This window comes from Pyxicephalus adspersus, chromosome 1, assembly GCF_032062135.1.
Source record: "Pyxicephalus adspersus chromosome 1, UCB_Pads_2.0, whole genome shotgun sequence".
NCBI classification, from domain to species: domain Eukaryota; kingdom Metazoa; phylum Chordata; class Amphibia; order Anura; family Pyxicephalidae; genus Pyxicephalus; species Pyxicephalus adspersus.
Window position 1 is genome coordinate 81,850,486 of NC_092858.1, and position 13,458 is coordinate 81,863,943.

A 13,458-nucleotide genomic window follows, 5' to 3' on the forward strand; every position below is an offset into this window, starting at 1 on the left:
TCAATGTGTTATCTCATAATTGACTAATTTCTCAAGTACAGAACCTATTCTCTTGTGTATAATGTAATACAGGTAGTTTTTATAACATATATTATTTAAATATTATGTAGAGGGCTTTACTCTCAAAGCAATAGCTTATGAGAAGAAAAATCTGTAAAAGTGGAAATGTACTTTAAATGCTAGATGTTTAATTAATGAAGTCTCTTTAATTTACATTACTTTATAAATCGATATAGTTTCTTTAGCAAACAAGAAGTACAAAAGAAACCCTTGGCAGTATTCACCTTTTACTGTATTAGAACCTTTAAACTTAGTTGATTTTTTTTTTCTGATCAGCAGAAATAGATGCAGGTGAAATCTGATTCCCACAATGTGATTTAAAATTAAAAAATAAAAACAATAAAACTTGGTAGATCAACATATTGTACCAGTCCGAAGTTTGGAACACCTTCTCATTCAATGGTTTCTCATTATTTTCTAGTGAATTTATATTGAAGACATCCATATGGAATTAGGTTTGAAACTAAAAAGTGCATTTAGCCAACTTTTACTTTGATAACAGCTTTGCACACTTTTGACATTCTCCTAACCAATGAGGTTGTCACCTGGAATGGCTTTCCAGAGGTGTTCCAATTGTTGTTTGCTTTGCTTTCACTCTGCAGTCCAACTTATCCCAAACCACCTGATGGGTATAAGTCAGGTGATTTTTGAGGCCAGGTCATCTGAGGCATCTCTTCCATACCCAGAATTTGTGTTTGGGGTCACTGTCCTGTTAAAAAACAAATGGGGGTCCCTCTGAGCACAACTCAAATGGGATGGCATATCCCTGCGGAATGCTGTAATAGGCATGCTCGTTACGTGTGCCTTGAATTTTGAATACATTAGCAATAGTGTTAACAACAAAGCACACCCCACACCTCCATGCTTCACAGTAAAAAACATCTGTTCACGTTTATGCATCTCAGTAGGTTGGTGGTGAAGGTCCGATTTATGCAGTCTTCTCTGGACAGCTGATGTTGAGATGTGTCAACTACTTTACCTCTCTGAAACAAAATGTGGGCTCTAATCTGAATGCCAGTTCCATTATAGCATTTGATGTTTTTTGCGACTGCGCATGAGAATACATGACCTAGCTTCATATCCAATTTGTTTAAAACATAATTCCATCTGTGTTCTTCAATAGCTTTGATGTGTTATTATTCTACAATATCAAAAAAGGAATATAGAAAAAAAAGACTTTGGACTGCCACTGTACATACCCAAATTTTAATATTTAGTATGAACCGCAGGTACAGTTTTGTCAGCCAGACAAAGTAGTGGGCTGATAAAACAGATACATGATGAAGGGCAGGCAAGGATAAATACTACTTCACTGTTGGATATGACTATCTTAGGAACATATTTGCATTCAGTAAGTGACCCTTAAAGTGCTTCGATGCTTAGAATATAGACAATAAACATATTGTTAACAAGCAGCAAAAGAACTTCAAAAACAAGCCACTCTTTTCTACTTTTAATAAATGAAAAGATATATAGTTTTAAAGACCACAACATTCTAGAGTAAGGTTTCAGTTGATTTCTAATAGCTTAGAAGCATCTTCTGATTGATACATTAGAGGGCTGTGCAACGACCTGACAGAAAAGAAACACCATCTATATTGTGAACATTTTCAAAATAATTTCTTTACAGTGCTTAGATAGAGAGGTGAATGAACAATTGTTTTAAAGTGCTTTTACTGCTTATTCAGAATATCTGAATGCTTTACAGTGCGAGATCAGGGTACAGGTTTACTTTAAGTGTACAGAGGAAACAAGTTAAAAGTAGCAACAAGCAAATAGCCCGAACAAAATTAGTAAAATGCTAAAAGGGGTTTGGGAGCACACTGAACAGAGGTCCGTAATATATAAAAAAAAAAAAACTTCTTGACCCAAAAGACCTTTATAAAACTACATAAATAATAATACCAACACTCCTTGTTCTTAAAGGCATAAGTTATACTGACCTGGTGACTCTTCTTGGAGATGATCAAATGGCTGCAAATCCAGATGGTAATACCAATTGCAGCACATGTATAGATGTAAAATCTGTTCATCCACAAAAGCATTAAATGTGTATGCACAAAAACCCAAGGACCAGAAGATGCATCTAAAAATTAACACATAGAAGTATTTAGACAATGTGGTAATAGGATAAAAACATCTTAATTAATCAACATGTCATAAGAGTTTGCAGGCTCTACCAGGAGAAATACAAACTAAAGGTCACTTTAGAGGAACTTTCAATGTCCTCTGTAGCCTCTGTAGATCTCAGCAGATGTTGCTCTATTATAGAGCATTCAGCCTACAGTACATAATCAAGGTCTAGCTCATGAATATGGAAGTCTCCTTCAAAGTAAAAAATAAAGCAACTTTGCAGTTGTGCAATTTTTTACACTTTTTTACAGAAAGTATTTGAGGACAATTTACATTCATCAGTCTGGAAGCTATGCTTGGGATGTTTTTTGATCATCCAACATATTAATGATTCAAAACACAAGGCCAAGTCAACCCCTCGGTGACCACATAAGAAAAAAGTAAAGGTTCTGGGGTGGCCACCACAATCTCCTGACCTCAATATCATTAAACAACTTCAGAGAGGTCTCCAATGTGCCGCTCATGCAAGACAACCCAATAATGTAGAGCACCTGAGGCTTTATGCCAAGAAGAATTTACAGCTTTACCACCAAAGAAAATCAAGGCCCTCATACACAATCCCTCAACAAGACCCTCAAATCAAAAAAGACTTTATGCCATCATAGATACTTATGAAGGCATTACAAAGTACTAAGAACTAAGGGTATGCAAACTTTTGAACAGGGACAATCTCATTAATTTCCTAATTACTATGTATTATTTATTGGTTGTGATATTCTGTGATGCCTTTTAATAAATTTGGATCCCAATAATAAAAGATTAAAATTTGCTTTGCCTGATCCCCTAAGTTTACTTTAAAGCAAAGTTGAAAACATCTTATAAATTCTTCCAGGGTAAACCTATGAGCACAACTTCTGGTTCGATTTGGGGGCCTTATTTTTCCCTGAGGCAGTTATTGACACTCTCATGATTTGTTCATTCCCCAGCATTGGTGTGGACAGTAAAGGAAGCAGCAAAGCTTTTCTAGCTGTCATTCTTATCTTTTCTACCATCAGCATGCTCCTTGTTACCACACATATAGTGCAGAACTGATGGGTTTCTATACAGTGGCATGCAAGATGCTAATACAAGGTTAAATGTGGGCACTTATATAGTTAGCATTTAAAGATGTATTTAAATCTTAAAGTGACACATAATAGAAAATAATGAAGAACATTTTTGCTGTATCAAACTTTTTTCCTGTGGACAAATTCACATGAAATAAAATAAAAAATAAAGCCAAAACATTTTCTGAAAGCAGAGAACTTCTAGACAAAAATAATGTCAGTTAAAATTTTTTATATTACACTATTAATAAATACCTAAACTTGTAGTAACAAATACAGACCAATGTTAGTATATACAGAGTATAATCCCCATTATAGGGGGTGGATTATTAAAAAAATATGTTGTGTCAGGTAACCCAATACTAAATAAATCAAAGCTAAGAATCGCATGGGCCCACAAAATACCATAAACAGTACCCAAAACTGTACATAGACTACACAACAAAATCTTTATAGCACATCACATTACACCACCAAAGCCAGCTTCAGACCATGTAAACAGGCTGCTGGCATCAAATGGGTAATTAGTGTTCAGAAACCCAAGTGGAAACCTGCAGCCTCCTGGGATACTTATGTCACATATTCCAAGAGGCTATGGGCTGCTCCTTCTGCGTATTCCCATGATTGGGAAAAAAAAAAAAAAAAAAAAAAAAGGCCTTTTTTTAATGAAGCAGTGAGATTGGCACTCGCACAGTGCGAGATTAAGTGACATGAGAAAGAATTGGTAAGATGGAGGAACCAAGCTGGCAATGCTGGATAGAACAGTAAGCCCCGCAAAGAAGAAGGAAGCCAGGACTCAATGGGCTCAGTTTGTGGATGATTTGAGGGCTTTTCACAAGTAAAGGTAAGTGAAATGTAATTCTTTTATTAAAGCTTTACAGTAATAAAAGGAATATTTTTAAAAGTATTATGATAATTGTACCATTTGTCTGGAATTACTCCTAAAAATCAGAGGTACATTTCCCAGTATATAATTCTGTTCTGTGGGCTCATACCTGTATATCTGTAGTGTGAGATCTAAGGCACTGCTGCTTAAGGCTGCATACACACATCAATTTATTCTCACCCGAGATGAATGATCATGCTCCTCTTGGGCAAAAATACGATGCGTACAATAGTCCACAGATATTGTCCAATAATATGTCCCGGTGCATTAATGAATGACAAGTTGGGTACGAATGCTGTGATTTTAGTGGAGGAGAGCACAGCACAGCGGAGTGATGTTCTCCATAGAATAGAATGAGTGCTGTGTGTACAGTGCTCATTTGTTCATCTGTCACTGGAAATAAATCACAAAAGGTCATATCCAGTGACATCTGTTTTGTACATAGCACCAAAACTACTAGTCACACGATAACCTGTGTGAGGTTTAGTGATGTCACTACTTTTCTGCTTACTGCGGCTCTGACATGAGAAATGAAAGCCTTGCCTCTACCCAGATGGCTGTCTCTACGCAGAGACACCGCACAGCACAAGGCATGTTAAGTCAGTAATGGAAAGCTCTGCTGCAGGAAAACCACAGGCAATACTGGTGATTGACAGGTCCTTTGTCCTCTGCCCTGCTTCCCCTCCAGTTTCTGGTGTGCTCAGCTAGGAAAGCATTATATCACTAAGCCTTTATAAGGGGATCCTGGGAAAGCTGATGATCCAAAACAAACACAAATGCATTACTGCATAATTCCATAGTTTCTTTCCACCAAATTTCTCATCTTGAGCTTTCCTAAAACTCCATGGCAAACCTCAGTGGCATCAGTGTCATTATAATAAAAGTGGCCAGCTTACAAGAACTCGATAATGCCAGTGAAGTCCACCATGTGATAGTGATTTTACATGGGAACACTGCATGTATCTGGATAAGTGAGATTCTGCAGGTACAGCAAGGAGCACAGCTAAAGAACAACTACCTTGTTTGCCCGAAAAAAGGCCTACCTCGAAAATAAGCCCTAGCATGAATTTTCTGTATTTTAGAGGATGCTCGAAATATATGCCCTACACCGAAAATAATCCCTACCCTGAAAAAAAGCTACAATGTATATAAATACATAGACAAGAGGTGCTTATTTAAGGAAGGCGCTATTGCTAGACAGGAGAAATTGGGGCCAATGGTTCTAAAGGAAATAGAGTCACAAGAAATTCAAGATGGAATTCAGGGTTTGGAGAGTTATGATGATGTTCCAGAATGTGATGACATGACTGCATTTGAATAAATGTCGATTTTTTTGTTCAATAATAAATGTTGATTGGTGTTCATGAAAAAATAGGACATCCCCTGAAAATAAGCTCTGGTGCATTTTTTTAGAGCAAAAATTAATATAGGACAATGTCTTGTTTTTGGGGAAACAGGGTAGCTGGTAAAGCACCGACTAATAGATCCTACACAAATACTAGTCATATAAAAGGTACTAGTAATAAGAGAATAAGGATTTTGTTTGCCCTGCAGCTCACACCAGAAGACCCCATGTACGTGTGCAGCACATGTTCCAATACACCCTCCTGTCAGTGCTGCTCCCAGGTCCTCTCCTTACCTTCATCATTCTGAGCAGTCACACGAGCTGCTGCCACGAACAGTATCAAATATACAAACTCCAACGCCATAGCTGCCAAATCTCCAGCCCGCATTAGTCCAAATTACAAACGTCAGCAGCTCACACTCACGCTGCAATGGGGGCAGCCATGTTTGTTTCCGTCTTTTTTTTTTTTTTTTTTTCCTCCTACTAATAACTTTATTCACAGAGACAATCACATGGAGCTAGTTAATCAATGACAGCCCAGCAGGAATACATCTACTTCCGTCAGGACTTTGTTTGTACGCATGCGCGCTGTAGTTCGTAAGGCGTGAGTGTCGCACTGTGGTGGAGTGCAGCAGAAACCTAGCGCAGTACATACAGAACGCTATTCGCCATAGGAGGAGGCAGCGGAGACATGGCCATCTTTACCCCCACCAACCAGATTCGTCTGACCAATGTGGCGGTCGTGCGGATGAAGAAGGGAGGGAAGAGGTTTGAGATCGCCTGCTACAAGAATAAGGTTATGGGCTGGCGCAGTGGGGTGTAAGTATTCATCGGGCCTTGGATGGGAGAGTGTGACAGGGAGCCAATCAGAGGCGCCTGCGCTCTCGTGTGGGCGGGGCTATAAAAGTATAAACTCTTATAACATCAACTTGGAATTCCAGCTACATCCCATCTATGTGTTTAGGGAACCTGCTAGGATTTCATGGTCAGTGAGGGAGATTTACCCTGAGCCTCTGTCAGGACAGGAAATCTCCCCAAGTACTGCAGGCTGCACAACGTTATGTGTTTATTTACAGTTCCGATGGCCCTGAATTATCTGGTATTTTTCACCTCTTCCCCAAACCAGTCAACTTGTATAATGCCCGCTAATATTTTTATCTGTACCCCTTCTTAAAATGAAACTTAATCTCTGTGCAATTCACCTATCAGTGTACCAGTGCATGGTGCCGCCATCTTCCTTCTCTTACCGCTGTGATCATTTTGATTGGTCTGGGATGACATTACATCATCCTGGCCAATCAAGTTGGGTGAAGATTGAAACCAAGAAGAAAGACGATGGCGGCACCCATTAAGAAATTGTGACCAGGTAGGTAAGGTTATATTATTGCAGAAGGGGCCACCCCATTGACCCTCCTAGTCACAGTTTTTTATTTCTAGAGTTTAGCTCTGCTTTAAGACTAAAAAGGCTTTACAGATATATCATAGATAAACCTGGTTTTCAGCGCTGTTGTCATCATAATGATGTTCTAACCAGGCCATGGTTCCTGTAAACCCGCTGGGAATGCAGCACACCATGACTTGAACATTTGGCACCCTTTCTAATAGAAACGTACTATGATATAGTGAGTTACAAATAAAACCTAAGCATTGCTATATCCGGGCTGCACTATGTACCGTATTTTTCGCCGTATAAGATGTGCTTTTTTTCCACTGTACGGCAGTTAGGACAGGGAACAGCAGGTGGCGCTGTGCCGGCTTCTTTCGCTTTGCTTTACAGACAGAAAACACGATGCTGGCAGAGGAGAGAAGAGAGACACGCCGGCGACAGACACACGCAGGATCGGGTATCGGGTGAGTATAATATATTAATTATTTTTTTAAACACATTTGTCTTATAGGACGCACTAACTTTTCCCCCTCAGTTTTGGGGAAGAAAAAGTGCGTCTTATATGGCAAAAAATACGGTATATGTCACAGCCATTGGTAATGCAAATACAATATCAGCCATATGGGAATAATTCTGTGTGTAATATTTATTTTGTCTTATCTTTGGTTGTAGCGAGAAAGATATAGATGAAGTATTGCAGACACACTCTGTATTCATGAATGTATCTAAAGGTCAGGTCGCCAAGAAAGAGGACCTGGTCAAAGCATTTGGAACAGAGGATCAGACAGAAATCTGCAAACAGGTACACGTACTGTCAAAGTTATAAGTAATATAGGTAGTCCCCAGTGTACATACAAGATAGGGACTGTAGGTTTGTTCTTAAGTTGAATTTGTATGTAAGTCGGAACAGGTACATTATTTTAATAAATGCAATTAGGACATATCTTTGTCTCAACATATTATCTGGCAGCATGGTGTCAGTTACTGTATAAAATCCTCACTGTGAGCTAATCACAAACAAAGCAAAAAAAAAATCTTTATGTAGCCTAGACATTCATTAACTTCTGGAGCAAGCTGTGCTTTGATATGCAAAAGTAAACTACTGCAAAGTTTGTGTTTGTCAATAAAGAGTTACAAGAGGCTGCAGAAAGAGCTCCCCCCCAAGGTCGCCCAAAACCTCAGCTGTGTTTAGCAAAAGCAGGGAAGCCCCATTCGTATCTAGGAGGTGTCTGTATGTCAGATGTCCTTAACCTGGGGACTACCTGTACATCAAGTTTTATATATGCTCGACTAGCTCTTCTGTCATAGTGTGATGTTATAACTTATCTTCCCATTTCCATCTGAAACAAGATATATGAAAATATGATTTACTAAAACCAAGTACTAAGGGATCTATTTATAAAGCAGTGAATCTGACATTCATTGAAATATTCCCTGGTGGAGAATGATCCAGGTCTTTATGTTTTAATGGCAGTGAATGATTCTCCACCAGGGAATGTCACACTTTATAAATAGACCCCAAAGTGTGCGGCATTCCAGACATTGGATACTAAGAAGTACATAGCTGACAATCTGCAAAGCTTGCTTTTTTTAATAAATGTTTGAATATACCATTCTGATTGTCCCAAAAGTTTTTTTTTTTTCTGTACAGTATAGTTATGCAAACAATATGTTTTTAACCTTGATCTTCTTTCAGATTTTGTCAAAGGGGGAGCTTCAAGTCTCTGAAAAAGAGCGGAGCACGCAGCTGGAACAAATGTTTCGGGACATTGCGACCATTGTGGCTGAAAAATGTGTTAATCCAGACACAAAGAGGCCATATACTGTGAACCTCATTGAAAGAGCCATGAAAGACATTCATTATTCAGTGAAAGCCACAAAGAGCACAAAACAGCAGGTAAGTGAGGTTTATCAAGCACATAAAATCATTCTCAGATCTAAAGCGTTAAGGCTCATGAAATCAATTTGGAAATACATTTGGTCAATTTTTTGGATATCAACTTGCAGAGCACCTCAGTAAAAGTCACAATTATCACAAGTATTACTCTGTTGCTTTGTACAGTGCTTTTAGTTCAAGTCTGAAAATAATTTAAATAAAAAGGGATTTGTTTTGCTTTACCTTAATTGTCCTATCTGCATGTTGAATGTGAGATGAAGTGACAAGATAAACAAATGTTCTTGCATTTACTGCAGGCTTTTATCAGATGAGCTGTGGGGGTAAATTGTATCCAAGGTAGGCTTCTATCACACACATCATTACCATGGAGAGTTGTAGAATGCTGCACATGACATGGTAGATGCTTGTAGGATATATGTGGCACAACTGTCCAAGATTGGTAAATTAGTTGTGAGCCATTCCAAAAAAAGTCATCAAAGTGTGTGAAGAACACCCTGTGTTTCTGCCCATCAGTCATTCACCTCTGTGGATCTGCTGGAAATTCCTAGCTTACAAAATGACAGCTGGTATTTGCTGTGTAAATACAGTGGCTGTTACAGCTACTGCTGTCTAAAGATGAACTTCTGGTGAAGTAGATAGAATCAACCACAAGGGTTTGCACCATTCCTGTTGTCAAGAGTTATTTTCTTTTAAGGACTTCACTGATTTGTAATTAATGTAATCTTCTTCCTAATTTTCTGTAATATTAATATTATTCAGCACTTGCACCACAAAAATAAAAATTGTACATTGGTTTTTAGGCTTTGGAAGTCATTAAACAGCTTAAAGAAACCATGCAGATTCAGCGTGCTCACATGAGATTGAGGTTTATTCTTCCTGCCAAGGATGGTAAGCGATTAAAGGAAAAGCTGAAACCATTGATCAAGCTTATTGAGAGTGAAGATTTTGATCAGGAACTTGAAATGGTAAGTTAATAACTGTGCATTTTTTTTTAACTTAGCATTGTTCTTTGCTAACTCTGTGTGGACTATTAAACATCTCCATTGTGTAAATTTGCAAGCTCCAACATTTAATTGCCAATATTAAGCCCCCTTGTCGGTATGAATAATGAGGATTTTTAAATGCAAAAGCGGTGCATTCAAAAATCGTCATTATTTTAAATTTCATGCCCGGTCCCGCCTACCTGCATGACGGTCCCGCCCTCCAGGCACACCGCGCCAGCATCGGCAGGGAGAGAAGGTGCCGGGCACCGCTGGAGGATGTCTCTAGAACGTGGGAACAAGGTAGGACTTTTAACCTCCCTGGAAATTCCATCCCAAGTGTGGCTCGGGGTTCTGCTTTTTGTATGGAAAATCCACCCTGAGCCACACTCGGGAATACCACCAGGAAGGTTAAAGCGGAACTAAACTCAAAAAAAAAAAAAAAACACTTTTACCTTTAACCCCACAAATCCGTCAGAAGGTTTCTTCATTTGGGTCTTGCATGGTCCCGTTATCCGTCTTCAGCCTGGTGCAGCACCTCTCCTTTGCGATCAAGACAGAATGGGAGTGCAAAACCTCCCGGGATACGTACGTCACGCATCCCGGGAGGCTCTTGGCTGCTCTTTCTGTGCATGCTCTGATCGCAGGCGGCAATCAAGACAGAAGGGGAAGATGCTGCCCCCTTTAAAAAAAAAAAAATACTTTAAATAAAAAGATTGTCTATCCTTTTATGTAAAGTAAACATTTTGAGTTTAGGTCTGCTTTAAGCCGTAATTTACAATAGGCAGGAGCTGCAGATGGTAGGCATAATTAAGTAACTAGTATGACATAGGATTGATATCTAAAGCCCAAACTTTCTTTTTAGCTTTTGATAGAGAATAGGGAACACCTATAAAGTTTGAAAATAGGGAAGGATATACCTGACAGTCTGGTTTTTCCTTACAATATTTCATCATATTCAGCATCCACATTGTTTATTCTACTTCATACTAAAACTTTAGCTGTTAGAATATGGTCTTGTTTGTACAGCCTTTCTTAGAATGTGTTGTTTTCTTCACTCAGGTGTGCTTAATTGATCCTGGCTGTTTTCGAGAAATTGATGAGCTGATCCGATGTGAGACTAAAGGAAAAGGCACCCTGGAAGTACTGAGCTTGAAGGATGTAGAAGAAGGAGATGAAAAGCTAGAATAGGAGCAACAAAATACTATTGCTTCTTTACAATAGATTTCGCTATTTTTCCACTAATAAAAGCTTGGTTTTAAGTCCTATAGAGCAGTCAACCTTTGTATTCAAAGCGACTATTTTGGAAGAGTGGCCTTAAGTCACAACTGACGAATGAAAACTCTGGATCCTTAGTGTATGACATTTATCACTAACCTAATGTATTACTCAAGCTAACACCATATCACATATTTACGGACTTTATAACTGCAGATATTACCACGTTTGAAAGCTTTTTGTGTCATTGGTTTTACAGTTGTTTTGAAAGAGTTGTCAAGTAGAACTTTGAGGAATTCATCAGTTTCAGAGTTTGCCAGATGATCCAACCACAAGATGGTGGAGTACTGTTTGAGAAAAGCGTTTGCTATGCACTGTATGACTATATTTTTAATTTATTAAGAAATACATAAAATATATTTTTATGGAAATCTTTTGTGAAAGGATAATTACACTTGTGTATTGGGCTGTAAAGTACTCATTAGTAATAGATGTTCTGTTAAAGCAATTGGTTTGGAAGCTTCTTTTTCGGTAATTGGTCACTTACACAGTGAAAGCTTGTAGTCAATGTGGATGTTGTTCCCTCCAGGAAAACTTTTCACCCTAGAGCAATATCTGGGTGTGCTAGAGTCCCTGCAGACATCACTGATTGTTACACCTTTTACTTAACTCGCTTAAACATATAAAATCCTGCTACTGAAGCTGCGAACATCATAGGGATCAGTGATGTTTACAATGACCTATGTATTAAGATATTGATATTTATATAGCATTAATGATAGGGATGCAGTGTAAAACTTTTTGACATCTACTTTTACATGTCTACCCTCATTACATAGTGGTCACACATGTATTTTGTAGTCAGTTTCACTGATTACCAAAGACCTCAATAAAAGTAATATCCTTTTACATATTTGTACTTGTTTTTTCCTTTCTCTCCCTGTTTGGCCTGCTATAGCGCTTTGCAGACCCATTTGGTTTCTCCAGGTTCACTTTGATTTAGGGAGTATATACGGTACTTGCTTTAGACTATGTGGTTTTCATCACAGATTTGCAGCAACCATTTCACTCCTGCCCACAAATATCCTTCTCTCAGTCGTCTTCCACAGGTACTCATGCTTTTCCTCTCTCATTATAAGTATCTTATGATGAGAAAAAAATCTAAGGCTGCCATTGTTGACCTCTCCTGAAAGTGGCAGTGCCTGATTGTCATGCTGACACTCCTTCCTACAGAATCAATATGCTAAAAAGGACTTCTCATCTATACTTGTTCCACATAAGGGCTGAAAGTATGAAAACTAGTAAGTCAGTAAAGCATATATATTTCATTTTCTGTAAATTATTTTACAACTTTACACATATTTTTTTGGCATAAAACTGTGCTGGAAAAAATCAAGCTGCTATTGGAGCCTCTCCTTCCAAAAATGTCTATATGACTTCATTCCTTACTTCCCGTCTTTGTTACCTATGAAAAAATTTCATGCTGGGATCAATATGCAAACTGCTGCTTATAGCTTTTCCTTCCAGAAATACTGGCTGTCTAGTTGTCTTTAGCTTAAATACCAAAGGTGACCGTGTTCAGGGTAACTTTTCTTTTCAAACAGCTTATTTGATTGTTTGATTTAATTCTGATTACCAAATGTCATCAGTATTCAAAAAAATTCATCAGTCAGGTTGGAGATTTTCTATTAACCATTCAAATATGTGATGGATTTTGAGTCCTCTCGATCTGTGGAACTGTGCATTCATTGCAGTGCATGTGTTTGGTAGTATGACAGATTGATTTGAAAGTCAATACATGTAAGGCAAGCAAAAGTTACTTACCCAGACCAATATAAAGCCAAAACTCATGCTTTGCATTTGTTTATTGAGTCAGGTATTGAACAATATCACAAACCTAGAAGTATTAGCATGATCCAGGCATTTAGCAGTTTTAGAAAGTAGAGATGGCAGGTTTCATAGTTACGTCATTGCTGTATTTCTTTATATGGGCATACGTTATTCTCCCTTTTTTCATCTTCTTCTAAAATTAGTATTTATTTTCTGATGCTTTTTACTGGTGCCTGCCTCTTTCAGAAGTGTGATACAAGGCATTCAAGTCCACTATTTAGATGTGTTTTCTCTCGAGCCCCCCAAGACAATATTCCATAGGTCCATGTTTTTTTTTGGGGGGGGGGGGCTACAGACTTTGTACCCTCAGGTCTTTTGTCCTCAATTTGGAAACAACTCATCGTGATGTAAAATTCACTCATTATAGTAATATTTGTAGTGTAGACGTATTGAGCCGAATTCATCAATGAAATCCGAGATCGCTGGTTGTGCGTTGTTTCGCGCCGCTATTTCAAGCCGCTATACCGCGGACCGGAGTCATATGCGCTCGTTCATTCGCACCTCACTGCCAAGCCGGATGCCTGCCTTCATAACAATGGGCAATAGGGGTCGCGAATCTGCCAATTAAGGCGATTAGATTTCAGCTGCGCGATTAAGGAGGATCTTTTAAGCTGTC

General features: G+C 38.5%; 2 protein-coding genes across 2 annotated transcripts in view; one reads left to right on the plus strand and one right to left on the minus strand.

The window, feature by feature from the left end:
• Positions 1 to 5,989, minus strand: part of LOC140333934 (S-adenosyl-L-methionine-dependent tRNA 4-demethylwyosine synthase TYW1-like) — a 100,914-nt gene extending 94,925 nt beyond the window's left edge. Inside the window, exons 1-2 of the mRNA XM_072415965.1 lie at positions 5,765 to 5,989; positions 2,004 to 2,146 (exon numbers count right to left, since the gene is read on the minus strand). Coding sequence (XP_072272066.1) covers positions 2,004 to 2,146; positions 5,765 to 5,858 — 237 coding nt within the window. The 5' untranslated portion in view covers positions 5,859 to 5,989. The remainder of the gene's footprint in view (positions 1 to 2,003; positions 2,147 to 5,764) is intronic.
• Positions 5,990 to 6,054: 65 nt separating this feature from the next.
• Positions 6,055 to 11,861, plus strand: SBDS (SBDS ribosome maturation factor). The gene is made up of 5 exons (XM_072415985.1): positions 6,055 to 6,289; positions 7,530 to 7,659; positions 8,554 to 8,754; positions 9,555 to 9,719; positions 10,797 to 11,861. Exons 1-5 carry the CDS (start codon positions 6,162 to 6,164, stop codon positions 10,923 to 10,925), a joined length of 753 nt encoding a protein of 250 aa, XP_072272086.1. The 5' UTR covers positions 6,055 to 6,161; the 3' UTR covers positions 10,926 to 11,861.
• Positions 11,862 to 13,458: the final 1,597 nt, after the last annotated feature.